The 26,083-nt window shown below is 35.2% G+C and overlaps 2 protein-coding genes across 2 annotated transcripts in view; one reads left to right on the forward strand and one right to left on the reverse strand.

Annotated features, from left to right (window-relative positions):
* Positions 1-26,083, forward strand: part of LOC131165728 (ricin-like) — a 630,504-nt gene that overhangs the window by 40,807 nt on the left and 563,614 nt on the right. The window lies entirely within an intron of this gene.
* LOC131165725 (signal recognition particle 19 kDa protein-like) overlaps positions 8,888-26,083 on the reverse strand; it is a 40,749-nt gene continuing 23,553 nt past the window's right edge. Inside the window, exon 4 of the mRNA XM_058123743.1 lies at positions 8,888-9,211. Within this exon, the coding sequence (XP_057979726.1) occupies positions 9,078-9,211 (134 nt within the window). The 3' untranslated portion in view covers positions 8,888-9,077. The remainder of the gene's footprint in view (positions 9,212-26,083) is intronic.

The following is a 26,083-nucleotide window of genomic DNA, read 5'->3' on the forward strand; positions in this document are numbered from 1 at the left end:
TAACTTTAAGTTTCCTAAGATTTTCTTCTTGTCTGTCAATAGATTTTCTTCTTCATCAAGAGGATTCTATAACTTGAATCTCTTCTTATGCTTATGCTTGAGAGATTTGAATTTGAAATCAAATTGAATTTGAATAAGATTTAATATAAAATTATATTAAAATTTATCCATATTTGTCAAAATTCAAATTCAAAATTCGAAATTCATGTTCCCAAATGTAATGTTAAAAGCTTTTAAGTGTATAAACAAGCTTGATCTATTTGAAGATCTCTAGACAACTAACATAGATAACAATGTTTTATATTTTTCTAAGTAATATGAAAAATATCTCAATTAATCATAACCTAATATATATCTACTTCTTCTTGACAGTAATCAATTTGTATTTTTAGATCTTGACTTAAATTAGATTTATGAAAACCGTCTTTTCTCATAAATTTTTTGGAAATTTTGAAAAAGAATAAATATTAAATGTGATCATGAACATGGACATGAACTTAGCTCTAATGCCATTCTATGAGACCTAAGTGGCATGTGCGTAGACTTATGGAGAATATAGAGATAAAATAAATGTAATGACAGAAATTTAAAACAATTAAAATCATAGGCTTATGGAGAATGTAGAGATAAAAAAAATATAATAACAGAAGTTTAAAATTTTTGAAATTGACTTCCTTATTGAGAAAACAGAAAAAAAATCTTGAACTATCAGAATCTCAACTTGGAAGTATTTGGACTTGTGCAATTAGAATGACTGGAAAATTGAAAATTGAAAAGATTAAAAGTTTCAAAGATTGCAAGGGAGATTTTTTTTTTCGGAAGGATTGGTCTCTGAGTTCTCTCTTTTGTAAGTTTTGCCTTAAGCTCTAGAGTTGTATAAGGGTGAATTGGGGCACATCGAGAGGACATGAATTTTCTAGAAGTTCATAAAGCATTATTAATTTCAGGTAGATACACTCACAGAACCAGCGGTACCTGTGGATGCTAAAAATTTACTCTATGAGCCAGCGGGGACCATGAATGGTGAGAGTTCGCTCTATGAGTTAGCGGGTACCGTGGATGGTGAGAGTTCTCTATGAGCAAGCGGGGACTGTGGATGGTAATGGAGATGTGTCCCGAGAGTTGGGTTGCCCGAACATCCAACTGATGCACGAAAGTCGTGTCCGCATTTTGGACTTTACCCTAATTAGAGAGACCTAGGGGGAGGACGCTGATCCGTAGGTTTGAGGCCGCACCAAGGGATCCGAAGGGCTTGTTGGTGGTTGGAGTTCCTATGTAATAAAAAAAAAAAGTCTTCAAAATATGGAATACGATAGACAATAATATATACTAATTTTAATAAGATGATAAATATTAAATTTTAATATTTATACATCACTATAAATTAAAAATAAAACTTATTGTTAGCTTTTATTCTTTATTTTTTAAAAAATTTCGACATATGACTTTTTCCACTGAAAATATTAACAAATATATTGCAATTTATATATTGTGTATTTTTTTATTTACTCAATGATCAATTATGGGGTTTTTAAAATTTCAAATAAATTTATTTTACTATTATTATTTGGGTGTGCTTTTATGTCTATGATTGGGTTTCTAAAATTTATTCATCATAAGTTTTATCATTGTTTATCTAAATAATGCCAGGCCCTAAATGACCTCTATTAATGAATGCAATGCAATTTTGGAGCAGAAAAAATTAATGTGTGCACCAGAATTGCTCAAACTTTGGTTGGAGCTGGACATGCTACATTTAGTTCAGCCGCTGGATCGACCTTCCATGGCATAGTAGTTTGGCCATTGAGCTGACTATTATATGTCTAAGACCAAAGACAGTCAGGAAGAAAGAAAAGAGGCAGCTCAGATATTGAACCCTCATGCTGAATGTAAATAGCTCAATCACTGAATTAACTTGCTACACTTCTAGAAACACCCACACGAAGGTCATCGCTTAGCTTAGCTTTTTTTCTTTTTTTTCTTTTTTGAAGAGTCGGAAGCCACCCACATAGCGGCTCCATTCCAAATTTATTAATAATTCTCACATATGGCGGAGGAATACCGTGAAAATAAAATGACACTTTAGCTCTTGAATAAACCTACTACACTTCGATAAAAAGGTCCAAAGATGAAAGGTAAAGAAGCAACTTGACTTTTGAAATGAGCCATCCAAGATAGAGCATCTTAGCTACCAAGGATCCTACCTGAGACAAAATAGCCCAGCCACTCAAATGACCTGCTGAGATAGAGCAACCTTGGATTGACCTGCAACACCTATGAAGGAATCTCAGGAAGAAAATAAAAGTGATGGCTTAGGCTATCCTTTCACATAATCACATTTAGATTAAAAGTCTGGGGAAGAAAGTAGGAAAGACGCTAAACTAGGTTTGCTATGCTTAAAACAAAATGTCTAAAGAAGAAATAACAGAGGCAGCTTAACCATTAAATTGATGTACCCTGGAGAGAATAACTCGATCATTCAATTGACTTGCTACATCTACACGAAACATCTAAGAAAAGAAGGAAAGAGGCAGCTTGACCACTGAACAGACTCTTACCCAAGATAGAGTAGCTCAGCCCCTTAAGCGACCGATCATACTTAGACAAAAAGCCTAAAGATGGTAGAGAAAGGGGATGTCTTGAACTCTGAACCGACTCTCTACACTAAAGCTCAACAAAGAAAGAAGAAACTGGCTAAGACAGACCTGCCGCACTGGTAAAAAAATATAAGGAATAATGAAAAGGACGTACTGTGACCAATGGCCATTGAACCAAAACGCTCAACACAGAGCAAGTGGTCATTAAATTGAGCTGCATACCTAGACAAAGCGACTTGGCCACTGAACCGACTCTTCAACTTAAATTGAAAAATTTAAGGAAGAAGGATGAACCAACCTACTGCACTTAACCAAAAAAAAAAAAAAAATACAGCTCGCTCTTTTACCTCTCAAAGAGCGCACCTAAATGTGTGGCCTCCTTTCACTCAGCAGGTTTCATTAAAATTTTAACTAATGCTTTTGGACATATTTGTGTTATCTGGGCATGCAAAATTCCCCATCCTCCCTATTGGAACTTTTTCCCCCACTGTTGGATCTTGGTTGTCCTTGATGGAATGAAATGTCCGTAACGCTGGAACTTGATGGAAGAATTAGACTGGCATGGCAATGAAAGGGGGGCTTGGAGGGCTTGGGTAGGCATAGGAATCAATAATTAAAACTGAATTATCCAATAAAAATTCAAAACAAAGCAGGGGGCAAGTATGTTTTGCTGGCCAGCTTTGTGCCTTGTCTTTGTCTGAGTGTGTATACTAAAGTCTATAAGTAGATTACATGACTGTGCGCACATGCACATGTTGGGTGTCCCTCCTTGTGGGGCCCTTGGCTTGAAAGTTGCACCATTATTTATTGTTGTTGTTGGCTTCCCATAAAAGAAAACAGTGCAGCATGCTTTTTTTTTTTGTTTTTGGGCTCCAAGGCCTCACGCACAGTAAGAGTTGCTCCCCCTTCATCTCCTTTTTGTTTCATCTGCATTTTCCTGCTTGCTACCATTGTACTCTCGATTTTTCATCATTAGCTCCCAATGCCTGCAACAGCCAACACCTGCAACCAGCACCTGCTGCACGCCCACCCACCAGCGCTGGTCATCTTCTCCAGTGCAGCTACCTGCTGCTGCTTCTTCTTCGTATGTCTCCAGCTGCATAGTATTTACAGCATATTGGGATTTCTTTTATTGTGCTCTTTTGGTTGGTTCTTTGGAGCTTTATTCAGAATATTTGGTGAGGCATTTCCATCTTACTACATTTGTTTATACAGTCTTGTGTATTTGTAAGGCATATGCCTTTTGTATCCACTTTGTACAATATATTTGGTGATAGTGAATTTGGACCGCCGTGCTCCATGGATGTACCTCAATATTTGAGGGAACCACGTTAAATTTCTTTTGTCTCAATTTTTTTATTGTTTGCATTACTCCATTGATTTGCTTGTGGGAATTAGTTCATATATATTATATTTTTCCCAACAAGTGGTATCAGAGCCGTGTTATTTGTACGCATTAAATTTGTGTAAATCATGGATGGTAATGTTGGCCGTATGATTAGCTTCAATGGAAACAATTGGATAACTTGGAAAACAAAAATGCAAGATCTATTATTTTACAAAGATTTGGATGGGCCTATTGAGGGTGATAGCCGAAAGCCTAAAGACATGAGTGATGATGAGTGGAATAGGCTTAATAGGAAAACAGTTGGTGTTATTCGGCAATGGATTGATGATAGTGTTTTTCATCATGTTTCTACTGAAACTTCGGCACATGAATTGTGGAAAAAATTAGAGGGTCTTTATGATAGAAAATCGGCTACAAATAAAGCCTTTCTTTTTCGAAAATTGGTGAATTTGAAATATAAAGATGGTGGTCTTATTACCGAACATTTGAATGAGATGAAAAATATTATCAATCAGCTTGCTACCATGAAAATAGTTTTTGATGATGAATTGCAGGCCTTAATGCTTCTTAACTCTTTGCCAGAAAGTTGGGAGACTTTGGTTGTGACTGTTAGTAATTCGGCTCCCGATGGAATTGTTGCTATGAATCAAGTAACTAGCAGCTCGTTGAATGAAGAAATTAGAAGAAAATCAGTTGGCTCTTCTCATTCAGAGGCACTTGTGACAGAAAACCGGGGAAGAGGCAGAAGTAAAAGCAGATATTCTCACCGTAATGATAAATCAAGAGGTCGGTCCAACTCAATTTCGAAGAAAGATATTGAGTGTCACTATTGTCATAAAAAGGGGCATATGAAGCGGGAGTGTAGAAAATTGAAATTCAAGGAGCAAAACAAAGAGAAAAATTTTGAGAAAAAACATGAAGACACAACTTCAGTTGCATCTGATGGTGATCTTATGGTTGTTTGTGATGATAGCTGCATTAATTTGACAAGTCAAGAGACTGATTGGGTTATTGATTCCGGTGCATCATTCCATGTCACTTCTCGGGGAGATTTCTTCACTTCTTATTCCAAAGGAAATTATGGAGTTGTTCGGATGGGAAATGAAGGTCTATCAAAAATTGTTGGCATTGGAAATGTTTGTTTGGAAACAAATTTGGGATGTAAGTTGGTGCTCAAAGATGTAAGACATGTACCCGATATTTGACTAAATTTGATATCTACCGGAAAGCTTGATGATGAAGGGTTTGACAACCATTTTGGTGATGGAAAATGGAAGCTCACAAAGGGTAATTTGGTGGTGGCTAAAGGCAAGAAAACCGGTACACTTTATATGATGCAAGGTAAAATTGGTAATGGTATTGTGAATGCAATTGAAAGTCACTCTTCCACCGATTTGTGGCATAAGCGGCTTGGGCACATGAGTGAAAAAGGAATGCAGTTTTTGTTCAAAAAGAAGCTCCTACCCGGGATGAAAGGTACCTCTCTTAAAGCTTGTGTTCATTGTTTGTCCGGTAAGCAACATAGAGATCCTTTTCATGCAAAGTTTGTTACTAAAAAATCTAATGTTTTAGATTTGATACATTCAGATGTATGTGGTTCTTTGAAAGTTAAATCTCATGGTGGTGCACTTTATTTTATTACCTTTATTGATGATTGTTCAAGAAAAGTTTGGGCTTACACTTTGAAGACTAAAGATCAAGTCTTAGATGTGTTTAAACATTTTCAGGTTAAAGTTGAAAGAGTTGGGGATGGAACAAGAAAGGTATGTTCTTTATTATGATAGCCAAAGTGCAATTCACTTGAGTAAGAATTCTATCTTCCATTTAAAGTCAAAACATATTGATGTTAGATATCATTGGATTCGGGATGTGTTGGATAAGAAATTATTGCAGCTTGAAAAAATTCACACTAATGATAATGGTTCGGATATGATGACTAAAGTATTGTCAAGAGACAAGCATGTGAAGTGCAGAGTTTTGGCCGGATTGGTGGAGTCGTCCCCATAAGTCGGGAGGGGGAGATTTGTTGGGTGTCCCTCCTTGTGGGGCCCTTGGTTTGAAAGTTACACCATTATTTATTGTTGTTGTTGGCTTCCCATAAAGGAAAACAGTGCAGCATGCTTTTTTTTTTTGTTTTTGGGCTCCAAGGCCTCACGCACAGTAAGAGTTGCTCCCCCTTCATCTCCTTTTTGTTTCATCTGCATTTTCCTGCTTGCTACCATTGTACTCTCGATTTTTCATCATTAGCTCCCAATGCCTGCAACAGCCAACACCTGCAACCAGCACCTGCTGCACGCCCACCCACCAGCGCTGGTCATCTTCTCCAGTGCAGCTACCTGCTGCTGCTTCTTCTTCGTATGTCTCCAGCTGCATAGTATTTACAGCATATTGGGATTTCTTTTATTGTGCTCTTTTGGTTGGTTCTTTGGAACTTTGTTCAGAATATTTGGTGAGGCATTTCCATCTTACTACATTTGTTTATACAGTCTTGTGTATTTGTAAGGCATATGTCTTTTGTATCCACTTTGTACAACATATTTGGTGATAGTGGATTTGGACCGCCATGCTCCGTGGACGTACCTCAACATTTGAGGGAACCACGTTAAATTTTTTGTGTCTCAATTTTTTTATTGTTTGCATTACTCTATTGATTTACTTGTGAGAATTAGTTCGTATATATTATATTTTTCCCAACAGCACATGCTCTGCCCTAGGGGATGTCATGGAGTTCAGCAGTCATGGCCACTGCAGTGTAGCGCAGACATTACCACAATATTGTGACAAATTATCTTTGTTCACCGTCTTAGTTTCTCTCCTCTCTTCTATTCCTCATTTCATTGTTGTCTTTGCATAACATCAGGCAACTTCTCACTACCTCAGAATCTCAAAAAAATACTTGTTGATGCATATTGCACCAAATCAAGATCATGTTGCGCAGGCACGACTACCAAGAGCAAATTAAAAGGAAAAAAAAAAAAAACAGAAAAGATTGAAAGGACAACAATTTATGTGATCGTCAGTATGTCTATGTATGTGGAATCCTTGTGAAAATTTGGACCATATGTCAATGAAACTGCCACATGCAATGTTAGTAAGCTAATTTTGTGAAAATCTGTATCATGTCACTGAAACTGCCATACAAAATGTTTAGTATGCCAGAAAGTAATGTAATGGAATTGGCAAGTTTTTTTTTTATTTTATTCTGCTTCTAATTCAATCTCTGTCATTGTACAAACCAATGTATTAGGATTTAAACCCTCAGCTGTGTAAAGGGTGTCCTTGGCCACAAGGCTTCCTCCTTTGTCACGACATAGGCAGCTTAGACTAGAACTCGTAATCAACCAGTCAGAAAGGAACAATCTTAGTATAGATCTAAAGCCCGTACTCAAACTCTGGGCTATAGATCAAAACCTCAAAATACCTTTGTATAGTAGTATGATGGCATCGTATCTATGCCTAAGCCCCTTGTTTACAAATTTAAGTGAACCAACTTTTTTAAATATACAACAGAACTTTCACGGATTGGATTAGTGAACTTCACAGCTTGGGGCAGCAAGTACATCGCCAAGTTCACTAACCCGATGACCGCAAACATGTTCCTCTACATATCATAAATATCATTTAATCATTGCTTTGTTTTTTCACCTACTATGTTTTTTTTAATGATATTAGTCCGTTGTTCTTGTTTTGTTTTGTTTTGTTTTCTGCTAATTCCCATCCATTCCATTCCTAAATTCTCTATCATAAATTTTGTTTAGGACAACAAAAATCATATGAAGTCTCTCTACTTTTTCGTAAACTTTTATATTAAATTTCTTAAAAGATAAATAACTTCTATTGATCTTTCTAACATAAAACCAAATTAATTTTTTAAAATTTTTATTTTTAATCTTATTCTATGTTCAATTATTATTTCTCAAAATTTTGCCATATAACTCGGTCTTAATTTCACGATAATTATTACAATTTTGATTATTACCTTTATTTTTGTATGAATGCACTAACATACTTTTCCTCCATTATTTTGACATTTTTTTAATTTTTATAATTATTTTAAATAAATTAGTTAACCAAATAATTCCTTTACCCCCCTAAACATTTTCAAACTTCAATTAGTATTTTATTTAGTCCTATAAATTTCATACTTTTCATCTTTTTTAATATCATTTTGAGGACATTAATTTTGTAAATTAATCTTCTACTTTTAGTCTTCTCCTCATTTGTAACTCCTAATTTTATTTTTTTTTGAATTACACACGAGTATCCATGCGTCCGTTTTACTGTCCACATGACTAATCCTGCGCCCCTTGCCAAAGGGAGGGTAAATTCAGGAGTCCAGGGCAAAAACTAGTTCTAGAAGGTTTGAACACCTGACCTCGTGAAAGGCACTCCTACAACCCGCACTACCACCTGAACCACACCCTGGGGGTTGTAACTCCTAATTTTGTAACTATATGATTTGAAAAATAAATTGTGTTAGCGTTTGCATTTTAATGAATTGGATAGTTTAGGATAACCCAATTGAAGCTTTTGCATGTGCATTTTTAGTAATTACTTTTTTTATATATAAAAAATGTTTAATGCAATAACTTGGTGACAGAAAAAAAAAAATGTAGTTACCATTTAGACTTGTTACAAAATCATATTAAATTTTATCCAACTTTAAGACCCGGAATCCATATGACCAAACACAACTAATGATCTTGCTCTGGGTAGTCCATCTCCAAGACTAAACAAACCAAAAGAAAAAAAGTCCATGCGAGATTGCCACTCTAAATTGCATGTTTGACTATAAGAACGAAAACGTCCCCATATTTGCCTTTTACCTTAGACAGGCGCAGAGAATGAAAAATAAATAAATAAAGATCCAAGCAAAGTCCCAACACGAACCCGCAGGTTGTAATGGCATGGTAAAAATTCTTCGCAAGAAGGTGACACTAAATTATTTAATACCATAAGCTTATGCATTGATAGATCAATCATTGTTTTACGTTCCCACTACCTCAGCTGCTAGACATGGGAACACAATGAAAAACACTGAAGAACACGAAAAAGGTCTGCTTCCCTGAAAACCACAGGCCACCAAGCAAAAACGGCTGCGAGTTTTGAGGCATTAATTTGCAGTGATGAGTCTACCTCTTCTTTTTTCCACCTTTCCCAGATTTGGAAGCTCCAGCAGCATTTGAGGTGGATGCAGGCTCCTGTTTCTTGGTCCTCCCTGGGTGTCTGGGTACCAACTCAGCAACATGAGTCATCAACTGCTTTCCTGCAGTATAATTGCATCGAAGTTTAACAAATAGATGAAGATAGAAGAGATATGATATTGCAACTCAACTGTCCACCATCTCTGTTCTATAGGCCCTACACAAAACATGTGCGACAGCTGAACAACTGGAATTGTTGGCAATATAACAAATGCATGTGTGCGCGTGTGAATCCAAGACCACCAGAGGATTGTTTGTATCAAGGCACAGAAAAAAATTTGTATTGAGGCCCGTGTTGGAGTATTCCATCTCATATTGAGAGTATGGAATTAAAAAGAAAAGAAGAAAGAATTAAAACAGAAAGAAATAAGGAAGAAAAGAATTAGTTAGCAGAGTCTTGATTAGTTAATTTTGTTGTTTTGTTATAAATAGATATTAAGACTGATGTAAATGTAGATCATTCATTAATTACATTCAGTATATTTCCAGTTTGCCATTTCCTTCGTTGCACCCTGGTTCTTAACATGGTATCAGAGCTTCTGAAATTTCTCTGAATTACTCTGAATCTTGGTTGAGCAGCAGCAGCAGTAGAATAGAATATCAAATTAATTACGCAAGAAACAGCAGCAGCAGTAACATGTTCTTAAATTCTTGAAATATGAGTTCTGGAAATTCTCTTGTCAATCCTTCAGATGATTCATCAAGCCCTTATTATCTGCACCCAAGTGACAATCCTGGTGCTCTGCTTGTATCAGAAATATTCAATGGAGAAAATTATGTTGCATGGAGTCGTTCAATAATCATTGCATTGACAGTCAAGAATAAGGTACAGTTCATAGATGGTTCGATTGTTTCTCCTCCTTCTGATCAATTTGTCAAACACACAGCATGGTTAAGGGCAAATAATCTGGTTCTTTCTTGGTTAATGAATTCTATTTCAAAAGAAATAAGAAATAGTTTGTTATTTGTGGTTTCTGCTGTTGATCTTTGGAATGAACTCAAAGTTAGATATCTCAGAAGTGATGGACCAAGAGTTTTTCATCTTGAAAAATCTTTGAGTTGTATAAATCAGGGTACTCTCTCTGTTACTGAGTATTTCAGTACCTTCAAGACTCTTTGGGATGAATACATTAACTATAGGCCATTTCCAACTTGCACATGTGGACAAATGGCAACATGTACTTGCGAACTTTTTAATTTTCTGCAAATCAGACAACAATCTGATTATGTACTTAAATTCTTGGTGGGGCTAAATGATTCTTTTGCTGCTGTAAGAAGCCAATTGCTGCTCATGGTTCCTTTACCAAGCATGTCCAAAGTTTTTTCTCTACTACTTCAAGAAGAGAGTCAGAGGCAGCTTACAAATTCTTCTACATACAATGAGACTCATGCTTTGATGGCAAAGCAATTTAATCAACAGAATTACCAGCCAAAATCTTTCAAAGGCAAACCAAAGAATTCTACTCTACACTGTACTCATTGTGGTTATAATGGTCACACAGTGGATAAATGTTTTCAGCTTCATGGTTATCCTCCTGGCTGGAATAGACAGAAGGGAAGAAGAAATGAGGTTTCTGCTCATGCTGCCATTATGACTCCAGAAGTTTACAATCAAAATAGTAATGAGCCACAAAAGTTTTGCGTCACTCCAGAGGAATTTAATAAGCTAATGGCACTTGCAAATTCAGCACAGCTAAATTCAGCACAGCTCAATTCTTCCAATCAAATTACTACCCAACAACTGTTAATCTTGTCACCACTTCTCAATTTTCTGGTAAATTCTTTTCCTGTAATTCTGTTACTTCTAATACAAATTTCAGTCTATCTTGGATTCTTGACACAGGTGCAACAGATCATATGATCTGCTCACCACTTTTATATCATTCCATACCTAAACCAATTAATGCATCTATAAATCTTCCTAATGGTACTACAGTTCCAGCTACACATATTGGTACTGTATGTCTCTCAGATTCCTTATTTTTACATAATGTCTTGTGTGTTCCTCATTTTTCTTTCAATCTACTTTCTGTTTCTAAACTTAGTAAACAATCCAATCTTTTTCTTACTTTTACTGCTTCTCATTGCTTTTTGCAGGACCAGTCAATGAAGAAGATGATTGGGATTGCTCTTGAGAAAGAAGGACTTTACCATCTCATTCCAGCTTCTTCAAAAGCTGAATCCTGCAATTCTTTTCAGTTTAATTCTACACCTTTTGCTTTATCTTCTATTCACAAGCCATTAGATATATGGCATTGTAGACTAGGACATGTATCTAGTTCAAGATTACACACTCTCAAACAAATTGATTCTTCTATCACTTTTAGTTGTACAAATGTTTGTGACATATGCCCTTTAGCAAAGCAAAGAAGGCTTTCTTTTCCTGTATCACAGAGTAATTCTAATAAAAGTTTCGATTTGATTCATTGTGATATATGGGGTCCTTTTGGCACCACTTCTTACTCTGGTTTTCGATATTTTTTAACCATAGTTGATGACTTTACAAGGTGTACTTGGGTATATATGTTTAAAGCCAAATCAGAAGTGCCATCTTTAATCAAAGCTTTCTGTAAAATGATAGCAAATCAGTTTTCTTCTTCTGTCAAGGTTATACGGTCTGACAATGGTCCAGAATTTTTACTTACAAAATTTTATCATAAATATGGTATTTTACATCAGAAAAGCTGTGTAGAAACTCCACAACAAAATGGTATTGTGGAAAGAAAACATCAACATCTTCTAAACACTGCACGAGCTTTAATGTTTCAAGCCAACCTACCATTAATTTTTTGGAGTGACTGTGTCCTTACTGCAGCACATATAATTAATAGAATTCCCACTCCTTTACTTCAAAATAAATCCCCTTTTGAAAGACTTTTTAACAAAACACCTAATCTTTCTCATTTAAGAGTTTTTGGTTGCCTTTGTTTTGCATCAACTCTACAAAGTCACAGACAGAAATTTGATTCAAGAGCTCTAAAATGCATATTTCTTGGCTATCCTTCTGATATTAAAGGTTATAAACTCATGGATCTAAGCACCAATAAAATAATTGTTTCTCGAAATGTTATATTTCATGAAACAATTTTTCCTTTTCAAATGTTACCATCAAATCCTGACCATAATTCTTTTATGTTTCCTATTTCACAACCTATTTCAGACTTCTCTTCTGACAGCTCTTTTTTTTCATTCATATCAGAATATAGAATCTGCATCATCACATAATAATTCCCCTTTTTCCTCTGCACCTCATACACATATGGTTCCAGATTCATCTACCTTACCATCTCCTTCTCATATGACTCCAATATCTGCTTCCCCTACTCAAGAAGTTCTTCAGCCCAGAAAATCAACTAGAATTAAACAGAAACCTTCTTATCTGCAGGACTATTATTGTGGTAATATTTCTTCGTCTCTAAGTGCATCTCAGGCATCTACTTCAAATGATTTCACTGGTAATTTTTACTCTCTTCATCCTTTTCTTTCTACTAGCAGATTATCCACATCATATAAAGCTTTTTTAACTTCTATCAATAACTCTCCAGAACCCAAAACTTATAACCAAGCTTCTAAACTTCCTGAATGGCAAGCTGCCATGAAAAATGAACTTGATGCTTTGGAGTTAAATAAAACTTGGGAGCTTGTTACTCTTCCTAACAATAAAAGGCCTATTGGTTGTAAATGGGTATTCAAAGTAAAATATAAAGCTGATGGATCTATAGAAAGATATAAAGCTAGATTGGTTGCCAAAGGATATACTCAGCAAGAAGGTCTAGATTTTTTTGATACCTTCTCTCCTGTGGCCAAAATTACTTCCATTCGATTATTCCTTGCTGTAGCTGCAGCCAAACAATGGCATCTCCATCAATTAGATGTCAATAATGCATTTTTACATGGTGATTTACATGAAGAGGTATACATGGACTTGCCTCCTGGTTTGATTGTCCATGGAGAACAGAAAGTTTGTCGTCTTTTAAAGAGTCTTTATGGCTTAAAGCAGGCTTCGAGGCAATGGTTTGCCAAGCTATCTGATGCTCTCATTTCTTATGGTTTTGTTCAAGGAAATTTTGATTGTTCTCTATTTATTAAGAAATCTACCACTTCCTTTATAGCATTATTAGTTTATGTGGATGATGTCCTCTTGGCAAGTAATAGTATTCAAGAAATTGAAAGGTTGAAGTCTTTTTTAGATGCAAAATTTACCATTAAAGACTTAGGCCAGCTGAAATATTTTCTTGGCTTAGAGGTTGCAAGGTCTAAAGCTGGTATATCTTTATGCCAACGAAAGTACATACTTGATTTACTTGTTGACACTGGTTTATCTGGTTCAAAACCTGCTGCCTTCCCTATGGAGTCTACTCTAAAGTTATCTGCAAATGATATCAATTTATATGAAGATCCATCAGGCTATCGAAGACTTATTGGTCGCTTACTCTACTTAACCCTTACCAGGCCTGACTTAGCTTTCTCTGTGCAAGTGCTCAGTCAGTTTTTAGCTAAACCTGCTGTCAGCCACTATCAAGCAGCCATTCGGGTATTGAGGTATCTTAAGGCTACTCCGGGGCAAGGTCTTTTCTTTCCATCTTCTTCAGATTTTCAATTAAAAGGTTTTTCGGATAGTGATTGGGCAGGCTGTGTAGATTCTCGAAGGAGTGTTACTGGTTATGCAATTTTTCTTGGCAACTCACTGGTTTCATGGAAATCAAAGAAACAAGTTACTATTAGTCGTTCGTCTGCAGAGGCAGAGTACCGAGCTCTTGCTACTACAACATGTGAAGTCCAATGGCTTTTGTATGCCTTACAAGATCTGGATATCAATCATTCTCAGTCTGTTTTATTATATACTGACAGTAAATCAGCAATGTCTATAGCTACAAATCCTATTCAACATGAGAGAACGAAGCATATCCAGATTGACTGCCATCTCATTAGAGAAAAATTGCAGCAACATGTCATTAAACTTTTTCATATTCCATCACGGTTACAGCTAGCAGACATATTTACAAAGCCTCTCGGATCTCTATCTTTTCATCATAATCTTCGCAAGATGAACATTCTTAACATCCATGTCCATCTTGAGGGGGGGTGTTGGAGTATTCCATCTCATATTGAGAGTATGGAATTAAAAAGAAAAGAAGAAAGAATTAAAACAGAAAGAAATAAGGAAGAAAAGAATTAGTTAGCAGAGTCTTGATTAGTTAATTTTGTTGTTTTGTTATAAATAGATATTAAGACTGATGTAAATGTAGATCATTCATTAATTACATTCAGTATATTTCCAGTTTGCCATTTCCTTCGTTGCACCCTGGTTCTTAACAGCCCGAAATCCATCATCCACAACCCAGCAGAGCAACAATAGTTATCCACACAGCTCAATTGAGTGACACGGGAATGCACCCATCGGCTCTATTCCAGAACGTTACATGCTAAATGAGAGGCATGGGGAAGCAGTGGCAGATGAGAATTTCATAAAAGGGTTTAGTCCTCCTATCATTTTGTCATGTTCATTACTCATTTATTTATATATTTATATATAAGATTTTTTATTTTATTCATTTATTTATTTTAAAAATTTACACTTTCCCTTGGGTAAAGCTTCATGATTCAACAAAATCACTAATCTGCTAAATCACCCAAAAAACAAAACAGAACCCAGTCAAATAGTTTTCATTCCATAATTATATGAAGGGAGAGAAAAAGAAGAAGCAATAGTCAAGGATGACTCACAAGTAGTCTCATTCTGTTTTAAAAAATAAATCTGGCTTAGAAATTTAAATAAAAAATATGCAAACATTGCTTACGCAATTTAAATATATGCAGTTGCTTTATTGATAAATGTGTAGCTCAAAATCTCACATGTTGGCCAAAGGCAGGCCAGACTATTTACAGTAAGTTTGGCTACAGAATGTTGACATCCAAAAGCTCATGATGATCTCAAACAGATTTTCAGGAGTCATGCTCATCTTTCCTTAATCAATATATGAAGAAATGGGATGGGTGCTCAATATGTTTCAGATATTGCTTTCTTTGGACATTTATTTTCACAAAAGATCCCTATAAAATTTATGGCTAGCTACTGGTGGATCGCCACTTTACCTAAAAGCAAAAGCTTTTTTTTTTTTTTTATTGAATAAGAAGATAATTTATTAAGAAGTAGTACAACAAGGAGCATAAGAAATCCTCCTCAAAATATAACCAAAACAAAACAAAACAAAAAAAAGTCAAAACAACATACCCAACCTATCACACCGTAAATCAGAAAAAGAAAACCCCTTCAAACATCCAGCAGAAAAAACCCATGAGGAAGCCAGATACTGAATCCTATCCCAAAGCATAATCAAAGGCATCCTCCAACCGTGAAAATACGAGCATTCTGCTCCAACCAAATTCCCCACTAAACTGCAAAACCCACACACCTCCACAACACCAAAGCAACTTTACCCCTTCCAAAACCAGAAAAAGAGATAACCAACAAATCCTCCACTAACTTCAGGTATACCCACTCTCTCCGAATAAGCCAAAAAGATTATTCCACTCTCCAAGAAAAGGAGCAATGAAGGAACATGTCAGGAGCATATTCTGAATTTTCAGAACAAAGAGAACAAACATGTGGAGATAAACCCTTGAAAGGCCTCCTAATCTGCGACAGATTGTTAGTGTTAACTCTATTAAGAACAACCAATCAAATAAAAGCCTTAATCTTAAGAGGGGACTTTAGCCTTCCAAATAAATTTAAGGAGTGGGTAAGATAAGATTTTATTGGTTAAATGCTCAAGAAAAAATTTACAAGAATACTCCCCAGATGAATCAAGAATCCAGGAATCTAGTCCTTTCGGAAGAAGCCTACCATCCGACAAACTTAATAAGGAGGCAAACGCTCCAACACCTCCCTATCATTAAGAGGCCTACAAAAATGGAACTAATAGAAATCAGCCCCATTAGAAATGATGAATGAAGAGGCAGATTCTTTGAGCAACGAGGGCAATCTATAAAAATGGCAAAAAATGAGCAAAGCAAAGAACACCCCCCCCCCCCCCTCCCACCGAAATGTCTTCCCAAAACTGAATACAATACCCATTTCCTACAATAAAATTTGCATAAGGCATAAAGAGAGGGATGTAACTGTGAAATACCCTTCCAAGGAAAACATCTCAACCTCAAAGTAGCATCCTGCTCATTATCCTGCAAGCCAAAGTAACTTTTAATAACTCCGCACCTAAGGGAGAGACCCAAACCCCTCTTACACACTAGCTTACCAACACCCAAACCCCTCTTCCTTTTTAGACCTACAAACAACCTCCCAACTAACCAAATGATCTTTATTCTCTCCCTCACCCCTGACCAAGAAAGTCTCTCATGATCCTCTCAATATGAAGGGAGAGAAAAAGAAGCAATAGTCAAGGATGACTCATTAGTAGTCTCATTCTAATTTAAAATATAAATCTGGCTTAGAAATCTTACTCAAAAAAAAAAAAAAAAATGCCAACACTGGTCACACAATTTAAATATATGCAGTTGCTTGATTGATTAATGTGCAGCTAAAAATCTCCCATGTTGGCCAAAGGCAGGCCAGACTATTTACTATAAGTTTGGCCACAGAAAGTTAATCTCATAGTTTTGAAAACCAGACCAAACCAGCCAGTTCAACCAGAACCGGCCACATGTCCGGTACAGGTGTTGGCTGAAAACCAGAAATGATGTGAACCACCAAGAGCCGGCTGACCCGGTGTGAACCGGTCAGAATTGGTGTGACCCGGGCTCCATGCCAAGTCAGCCCCATTCATTTATTATAATTTAAAAACTATCTTTAAAACATACTTCTATGTTAAAATGGCAAAACTGATATACCTAAAGGGAAATTTTGTAAATAAAAATTCTAAAAATTAAAAATATATAAATAAAACAAAATAATAATTAACAACCTTAAAGTTAAATATATTATGAATTTATGACATAATTCTTCAATATGTTCTATTTTTTATTATTTATAATTATGAATTTATATATAAAAATATATTATGACATCATACTAACGCCACCAGTTCGACTGGTAGTCAAACCGTTCCGATCAACACGGTGGCCTTTCCGGGTCGGCCACCAGTCCAGTTTTCAAAACCATGGTTAACATCCAAAAGCTCGTGATGATCTCAAACAGATTTTCATTAGACACTCTCATCTTTCCTTAGAATATAATACTCAAATCAAAGAATGAGTTGATTTGATCCTTAATTAACATATGCTGAAATAGAGTAGGACAAAATGTTTAAGATTCTTTGGACATTTATTTCATGATAGATCCCAACAAAATTTAGGGCTACTTGCTAATGGATCACCACTTTACCCTAAAGCTCAAGCTTTTTTTTGATTGAATAAGAAGATAATTTATTAAGTTATACAACAAGGAGCATAAAAAAAAAAAGGAGAAAAATCAAAACAGCATACCCAACCAATCACACTGGAAATCCTGGGAGGGAAAAAAACCTTTAAAACATCCAGCAACCAAAGCCCACAAGGAATCCAGATACTAAATCCTATCCCAAGGCATAATCAAAGACATAGCATTGAGCTCCAACCAAATTCCCCACTAAACTGCAAAAACCGCATACCTACACAAGACAAGCATCTGTACCACTTCCAAAACTTGAAAAAAAGATAAACAACAAAAACAACAACAAAACCAAGCCTTAGTCCCACTAAGTGGGGTCAGCTATATGAATCATTTTCCGCCAATTTATGCGATCATGGACCATTTCTTTTGATATATTCAAGGATATTAAATTCTTACTCACTATCTCCTCCTAAGTTATTTTAGGTCTACCCCTACCCCTTCTACTACCCACCACAATAACTAAGTCACTCTTCCTCATAAGTGCACTATAAGGCCTACATTGCAAGTGTCCATACCATCTGAGTCGTCCCTCCCTTATCTTATCTTCTATAGGAGCTACACCTAACTTACCACGAAATCTTTGGATGCACCCACTCTCTCCAAATAAGCCAAAAGGAATTATTCCACTCTCCAAGAAAAGGAGCAATGAAGGAACATGTAAGAAGCATATTCCAAATTTTCAGAACAAAGAGAACAAACATTTGGAGATAATGCCTCAAAAGGCCTCCTATTCTGCAACAGATTGTTATTGTTAACTCTATTAAAAACAACCAATCAAATAAAAGCGTTAATATTAGAGGGGACTTTAGCCTTCCAAATAGATTTATGGAGTGGGGAAGAAAGATTTTATTGGTTAAATGCTCAAGAAAAGATTTACAAGAATACTCTCCAAATGAATCAAGAATCCAGGAATGTAATACTTTTGGAAGAAGCCTACTGTTCGACAAACTTAATAAGGAGGCAAACGCTCCAACACCTCCCTATCATTAAGAGCCCTACCAAAAATGAAATCCTAATAGAAACCAGCTCCATTAGAAATAATGAATGAAGAAATAGATTCTTTGTGCAAAGAGGACAATCTATGCAAACGCCAAAAAGATGAACAAAGTGAAGAACCCCTCCCCCCCCAACTAAAATGTCTTCCCAAAACTGAATACAATACCCATTTCCCACAATAAAATTTGTATCAAGAATAAAAAAAGAGGGATATGACTGTGGAATACCCTTCCAAGGAAAACATCTCAACCCCAAATTAGCATCCCACCCATTATCATACAAGCCAAACTTACTTTAACTTTGCACCGAAGGAAAGGCTCTTAGGAAAACGCCACAAAAACGAATGTTCTTAGACACAAGCTTGCCAAGACCCAAACACCACCCCCCTCCCCCCTTTTTATACCTAGAAACAACCTCCCAACTAACCAAATGATCTTTGTTCTCCCCAACCCCTGACCAGGAAAGTCTCTCATGATCCTCTCAATATTACTAGCTACCCTCATATGTATTCTAAATATAGACCAAAAAAAAAAAAAGGAATGCATCAATACAAGCAAAACAAGCCTGAATAAGGGTAATACACCCACCTAGAGAAAATACAGCACCCTTCCAACCATCCAACCTCTTAGACACCTTCCCCGCCATAGGATCACCTAAAGGCATGAGGGTAAATACAAAATACAGCACCCTTCCAACCATCCAATCTCTTAGACACCTCCACCACAGGATCACCTACAAACTTAAGCTTTTAGGGATCCTCTGGAACCGCTCATGCAGAAGTGCTCTTCAGAAAAAAGTGCTGAATTTAATAAGTGCTAAACTGGAAAAAAGCTGAAAGCTATAAGTGGTGTTTGATTGTGTTTAAAATACGTAGTATTTGGATACTTACTTTTATTTTAGGGTACTATATATTACTTTTAAACATATTTTAAATCTAAAATTTTAATATTTTTTAATTAAAAATTTCATTCATAATTATTTTTAATTATTTATAATTAAAATTTTAATATTTACTATTAAAAAATAATATAAGATTATTATTTCTAATTAATAATAATCATGTTATTAATTTATATTACTAATATATTACTATCATATCAAATTATGATAAAAAAAATTATTAATTAAATCTAAAATATTAAATTATTTAGTAGTTCTCTTTCAATCCAAAATTGAATTATAATAGATAATATGCATTTTTAATATATTTTAAATAAAAATATTTATATTTATATAATTAAAATTTTAAATTATAATTATATTAATTTTATAATTAAAATTCAAATATTTTCTATTAACAAAAATAATATAATATTACTTATTAGTTAACTATAATCTTGTTATTAATATATATTTATAACAAGTGTTTATCACATTAATTTATGTTAGAAATAATATTAACAAATAAATTGTTCAGTTTTATTCATTCCAGAATTTAATTATATTGTACTAATAATCAAAAAGTTAAAATGCATAATAAATAACATATGATTAATTTTTAATTAACAATTTAATTAATGATTATGTTACTGTTATTTTTAATTAAAATTTAAATACTTTTTTCAAGTAAAAATAATATAATATTATTTTTTGATTAACAATAATCTTGTTCTTAATTCATATTTATAACATGATTATCATAATAATTTATATGAAAGTAATAATATTAATTAAATTAGTATTTTTAATTTTTAATATTAGTTTAAATTAATAGTTGATTTTTATCCTTCATTCCAGAATTGATTTTGTTTCATTAATAATTAATATATATTATAATACATAACAGAATAATATATAATTATCTTTTAATGTATTTTTAAAATTATAAAATAGCCACTAAATTTTCTAATATTTACAAAATTGACCCTGCCTATGAATAATGCCACTTATAAATGACCCAAAAACTATTTTAGATTGCTTATCAAAGCTCACCTAAATAGTTCTCAAAAACATGATTCTAAAAAGGCACTTATTTAATAAGCGTTTGTTGTAATGCAAGCAAAATGCCACCATTTTGTAAAAGTGCTTATTTTAAGTGATAAGTGCTATAAGCACTTTTTTTAAAGTGCTCCCAAATGGAGGCTAAGTGATGGTCCAACAAAGTATATCAAGCCTCAACACTTCACACATGCAATTCAACCGCACATGGAGAAGGAAACAAATAATGAATAACATCCTTATAGGGAACCAGCCAGAATGCACCAGCTTAGCCGAGCCCAAGTCCAAAGCACGTGCCCTGCAACTTTTGGGTGGTAGTTGCATCTGACATGGGTAGGTGAGTTCAAAAATTAAAAATAGGATGGAATTAAGGGTTATTTTTTAGTGTAATATTGTGTGGTTAATGAGAAGCTTGCACTGCTTTTGGGTGGTTGTTGCTTTTGACATGAGTAATTGAGTTCAAGAAGGGAAGAAATTTTTTTTGATAGTATTATAGTGACAGTTCTGAAGATAATTTAATGCCGGTAGCTGAATTTAAAATGGAAAGAAGTACAAAAATATTTTAGTGTAATCTTGTATGTGCATATGGCAACATTTTGGGAATCAAAAAAACAATACCTAATTGATTGGAGAATCCCCTTTCTCAGTACTACAAATAAGACAATTTTAAACAAGCATGCAAAAAACATAGTGTACAACAATAAACATGGCATACATGACTAGGATCCAATAAATCATGGATACCGTGGCTTTACCAAAAGGCTTAACTACGCATTTGTTACCTTGCTAATGAAATGGAATCAAACATAATGAATTCAAAGTTACCGTTTGAATTCTTCACGTTTTTCATTCAAATTGTTTTCATTCAATTCCCAACCCATTCCATTCCGCTAACCAAACATGACATAAGAAGCTACTCAGTAGTGGACCAACAATGTGTATCAAGCCCTAAAAATCACACTTTACCTCAGTCAATTGAGTTGCAATTTACCTATCTGACATTTGCAGATAGTATAGCTCAGTGTATGGTAAATCGAGTCTGTAAATACTTTAGATCTGATAGAAACTTGATGGTTTGGACAGGGAACTTAGGAGATATGCTGCAACCAGTGCATTTTCCATCAATTTGGATAGAAGAGGTGCTAATGAACTAAGCCGTTCAAGAACATCACAACATTCGACCCATGTATTTTTATTTTTATTTTTATCAGTAAAGAGAAAATAATGTTAGCAAGGTATCAAGGGGATGCCAACCTGTGGTACAAAACATCAACAACTCCATAGAGTGTCGCAAACATCAAGGATTACATTATGATCATTAACAACATTTCCACTAAGCCAGCTGGAGACAGCAGCAGTCCACTGGTCTTTGCAAGTCTGAAGCAGAGTGGTTGTATCTTTGAATCCTCTCTTATTTCTTTCTTTCCCAGCACACCGAAAGATGGCGAAAGGGATGATGTTCAAGCCCAAATCTCCCCTCCAACTGAATTTTCTGTAACCCACTGCTTAGAGTCAACGATAGAACCAAATTCCACACACAGGTGTGTGTGAAAATGGTTGCTTGAGTGCTCATTAACTGACTCATTTAAGTGTTTATAACCAACCTAATGAGTAGCCTTCCAACCATGCACTCACGCCAATATGTAGTAGGCCTGCCGTTGGCCATATTATGTAAAATTACATGATTTAAGCATGCTTGGACATAGTTTCTAGGCTCACTTGAAAACCTTCTCAGGTTTTTTTTTTTTTTTTGAAGGGTTAAAATAATGAAAGTTATCCTCAGTTTTTTATCTTGTAATATTATAATATGATGACTGATACAAATTGTATGTATTTGATATTTTTAGTCACAAAAAAAAATGTTCAAATATATGCATTTAATAAATTTATCAAATAAGATTGCCTTTAAATTAAAATTGACTAAAGATAGGTAGTGAGCTCAGCTTGAGCTTGTCTAGTACTTCAATGTAGGGGTGTACAAAATTTACCGAAAACCAACCCAAAACCGGACCGAAATAAGTTTTGGTTCAATCTTTCATTTTTCGATTTCGGTTTTGGTTCTTGAAAATAGAAATTTTCAGCTTTTGGTTCGGTTTTGGTTTCCAACCCAAAACTGAACCAAAAAACCGAAATATCTAATAAAAACATATATTAATATTGTCCTGGAATGCAATATTTAACTAAAATTAATATATCTATAAAAAAGTTCTTTAACGAATAATTTTCCAATAAATTCAGTTTTGAAATAGAGTAAATACATCCATATTTTCTTAGCTTTTTTTAATTTTAATTATGATAATAAATATCTTTAAAAAGGGGGAAGTAGTTAGCTTTTATAAAGCTGGGGAGACTCCCCTCCCTGACAAATTTTCGATGTGGGACAACAAGAGCATGCTGACGGCTTGCTCATTGCTCATTGCTCAATGCTCCCAGTCTCCCCATCCATTCTTGTCCCACATCAGTCCTAGTAGAGATTTGAAGTCTCTACCCCATATATAAATATAGGTTCTTCCCTTTCCTTGACCACTAACCCAGCTGCAGGCTAGGCTGGTATTTATTGCGCCTGGCCCACATGTGACTCTCATAATGTGGTTGAGTCTTCCAATATTTCCAGCGTGCAAGTTTTCACGTAGTGCGCCAGGTGGAAGTAAAGTGTAATTACCCCCAACAATGTAATCTAATAGCAATAAATTGAGCATGTCAGCCAATCAAGACATCACCAAAAAAGAAGGCCTACACTCTTCCATCTATTTAACTAAAACTTGGTAGTGAGCTCAGCTCTAAATTGACTGCTACTTAAATTAGTGAACAAGACTGAACAATTAGATTTGAGTTCGATTTAAGCTCAGCTTGAGTTTGAAATCAGTTAAAAATTTAATGAACAAGGTTGATCATGGTACAGCTTGATTTTGCTCAGCTCATTTGCAGCACTAGCTAGGAAAAAGTGTAATTAACCACAAATATTTAATCAAATAAAAAAGAACTGGGCATTCCAGCCAATCAAGACATCACAAAATTACATTCCTCCATTTTCTTCACTTGTTGAAGACCTCCATTTTATAGGTTCATTGATGACCTCATTTTAGCAAAGCCATGTGATGTAGGACAAGAAATAATACCTTGGTAAGATCCTTGCTAAAAAATAATTAAGAAGAATTGGGTTAAGAAACTGTGGGGTTAAGTTGGTAGTTTATTATGTGTTTTTAGTATTATTTAGTATAGGATTATGCGTATTTGGGGGTTGTTTGTAATATTTATGTAAAGTATGGATTTGTTTGTAATTCATGTAGTTTTAGGGGTATGTGTGTAATTTCATGCGTTTAGGCTTTCTTATAAATACCGTGTGAAAGCCATGTTGTAAGTTGGTTCTTGATGAATGTGAATTGTAAGTGAAACATGATCTCCCCCCGCCCCTCCAGATATCTCCTCCCTTCCCCTTCTTTCCTCTCTTCTAATTTCTCCATGGCAGCAGAACATTGTTGCTGCCCCTGCATCACCATGTTTCCCATATCCAAACATGGTTACTAAAATTGCGATTTGGATCGTAGGATCGTACGATTCTACAATCCAGATTCACACAAACAATCCAAGTCGCAACAAAAATCAGAATCAAGTAGAATCGTGGTAGAATAAAAAAAGAATCAGTAGAATCATAGAATCATAAATAGAATCGCACAGATCCTACTCTGTTACCTGGATTGGGATTTTTTCCCCTTTTTGGGCTTCAATAATGTGGCCCAATACATGTTTTTATTCACCCAAAGGCCCCAAAAGGATTATGTTTGGTCCAAAGTCTTCTAAAACTAAGGGGCAAAATGGCTCCCAGCCTCCCATCAGTGACCAGATTCAGCAGAATCTGTACCTGAATTCCCTGGATTCCGACACCTCAGTACTTTTACTCATTGAAACTCAGCAACCCTGCACCTGATTTCTCTCCTGTTCAACAATCAGAGAGTCCTCCATTTGGTGACTGGTGTTCGATCAGCAGCAGCTAGCAGTCTTGCTGTTTGATCAACAGTTCTTTGGCATTCAACAACCAGAGTTCCCGGGGTTCGACAAAAACTCAGTCCTAAGTCCTCTTCCTTCTTTGGTGTTCAACAACAACAAATCAGTCCTCACAGAGTTCTTATTTGATCAGCAGCAGCCAAGAAAAGAGCCAAGCCAGCTGGCCCAGCAGAGCCGCAGAGGTATGCTTTGAAACAAATTTTTTGCTTCTTGAAAAGACTCAATAGTGAGCACTGTTTTTCTCCTCCTCTTCCTTGTCTTGCTCCTCTTCTTTTTCTTCTTTTTATTGTTTGAACTTCTTATTTTATTTTTAACTTCTTCAACTTAAAAAGTTACTAACCAAGTTTTTTAGTCTTAAGACTTACCATTAAGTTCCACATATATAATTTTTTAAAATTTATTTTACATTGAAAGTAGAATCTTACGATTCTCAATCCGATTCTACGATTCAATCCTGCAGACCCCTCCAACGATCCCACTTAGAATCCCAATTCTAACAACCTTGCATCCACATGCATCTTTTTAGTATTCTAATAACATTAAATTTCAGTAATTCAGATGTGTTCCAAATCAGTTAAAAAAAAATGGATGTAGTAGTTTCCAACATGAATGAAGAAAAGGGTCCCAAGAGCACTGACTGACCCATTATTCAATAACTCCTGGTTTAACCTACTACTATATGAAAATGGGAGAAACTAAATGCTGAAAGGAAGAGACCAAATATGTTTGCCTGTGGCCCTGCAGCACACAAATCCTACCCATTTGGCTACAGCAGTTTGAGGTCTCCTAATAACCCCTTGGTTATCACCAGAGTGAAGATTTTATAACATGGTTACAAAAAACTGAAATTTATGGATTTTGAATCAGGATGAACCCTCAGATGGATATTTGCCATCAAACCAGGATGAAAAGCCTCAACTCAGGATGCACCATAAAAATTGCAACCAAAAAATCACCACCACCAGAAAAATGTGTATGTGTGGACTGTAATTGAAGTTGGATAGCTAGGAGCATCAAAGTTACTTGCAAGACATAACAGAATTAAAGTGTTTAATTAAAGCAACAGGTACTAAGTAGCAACAAACAGTTCCCCATAAAAATATATTGAATGAAATACATGGATGGGGATTACAATCTGATATTGGACAAGCATCTGGACCACAAAGGGGTAAAAGTAAAACCTTAAAGTTTGAATTCCCAAATCCTATTTCAAACTGAATGTAAAATTGTTCACGCCTCAATATATATAAGAAAGACCTATACCAGTTTTCAAAATTAAAACAAGCATATTTTCCTAAAAAAACTTCTGAAAAACTAAATGAAATTAAAATTTCTTAAATGTCCTATGATGAAGAGGTTTCTTGGCTGGGCCCTCTCCCCACTATTTGGAAGCACCATGAACATTTGGCAAACAAGATAAGAACGATTTGACGATGTTACACAATGCAATCTCATGCAGAAAGTACAACAATAAATTGAGGTGAGAGACACTAGCTTTTGTGTCTGATTACAATATAATTTTAGTAGTATGAAAAAGATAACTTACTTTAAGCAACTAAATCGCTCATAAGAACTTTGAAACAGTAGCTCGTACCGGCAACCAGTG

This window comes from Malania oleifera, chromosome 10, assembly GCF_029873635.1.
Source record: "Malania oleifera isolate guangnan ecotype guangnan chromosome 10, ASM2987363v1, whole genome shotgun sequence".
NCBI classification, from domain to species: Eukaryota; Viridiplantae; Streptophyta; class Magnoliopsida; order Santalales; family Ximeniaceae; genus Malania; species Malania oleifera.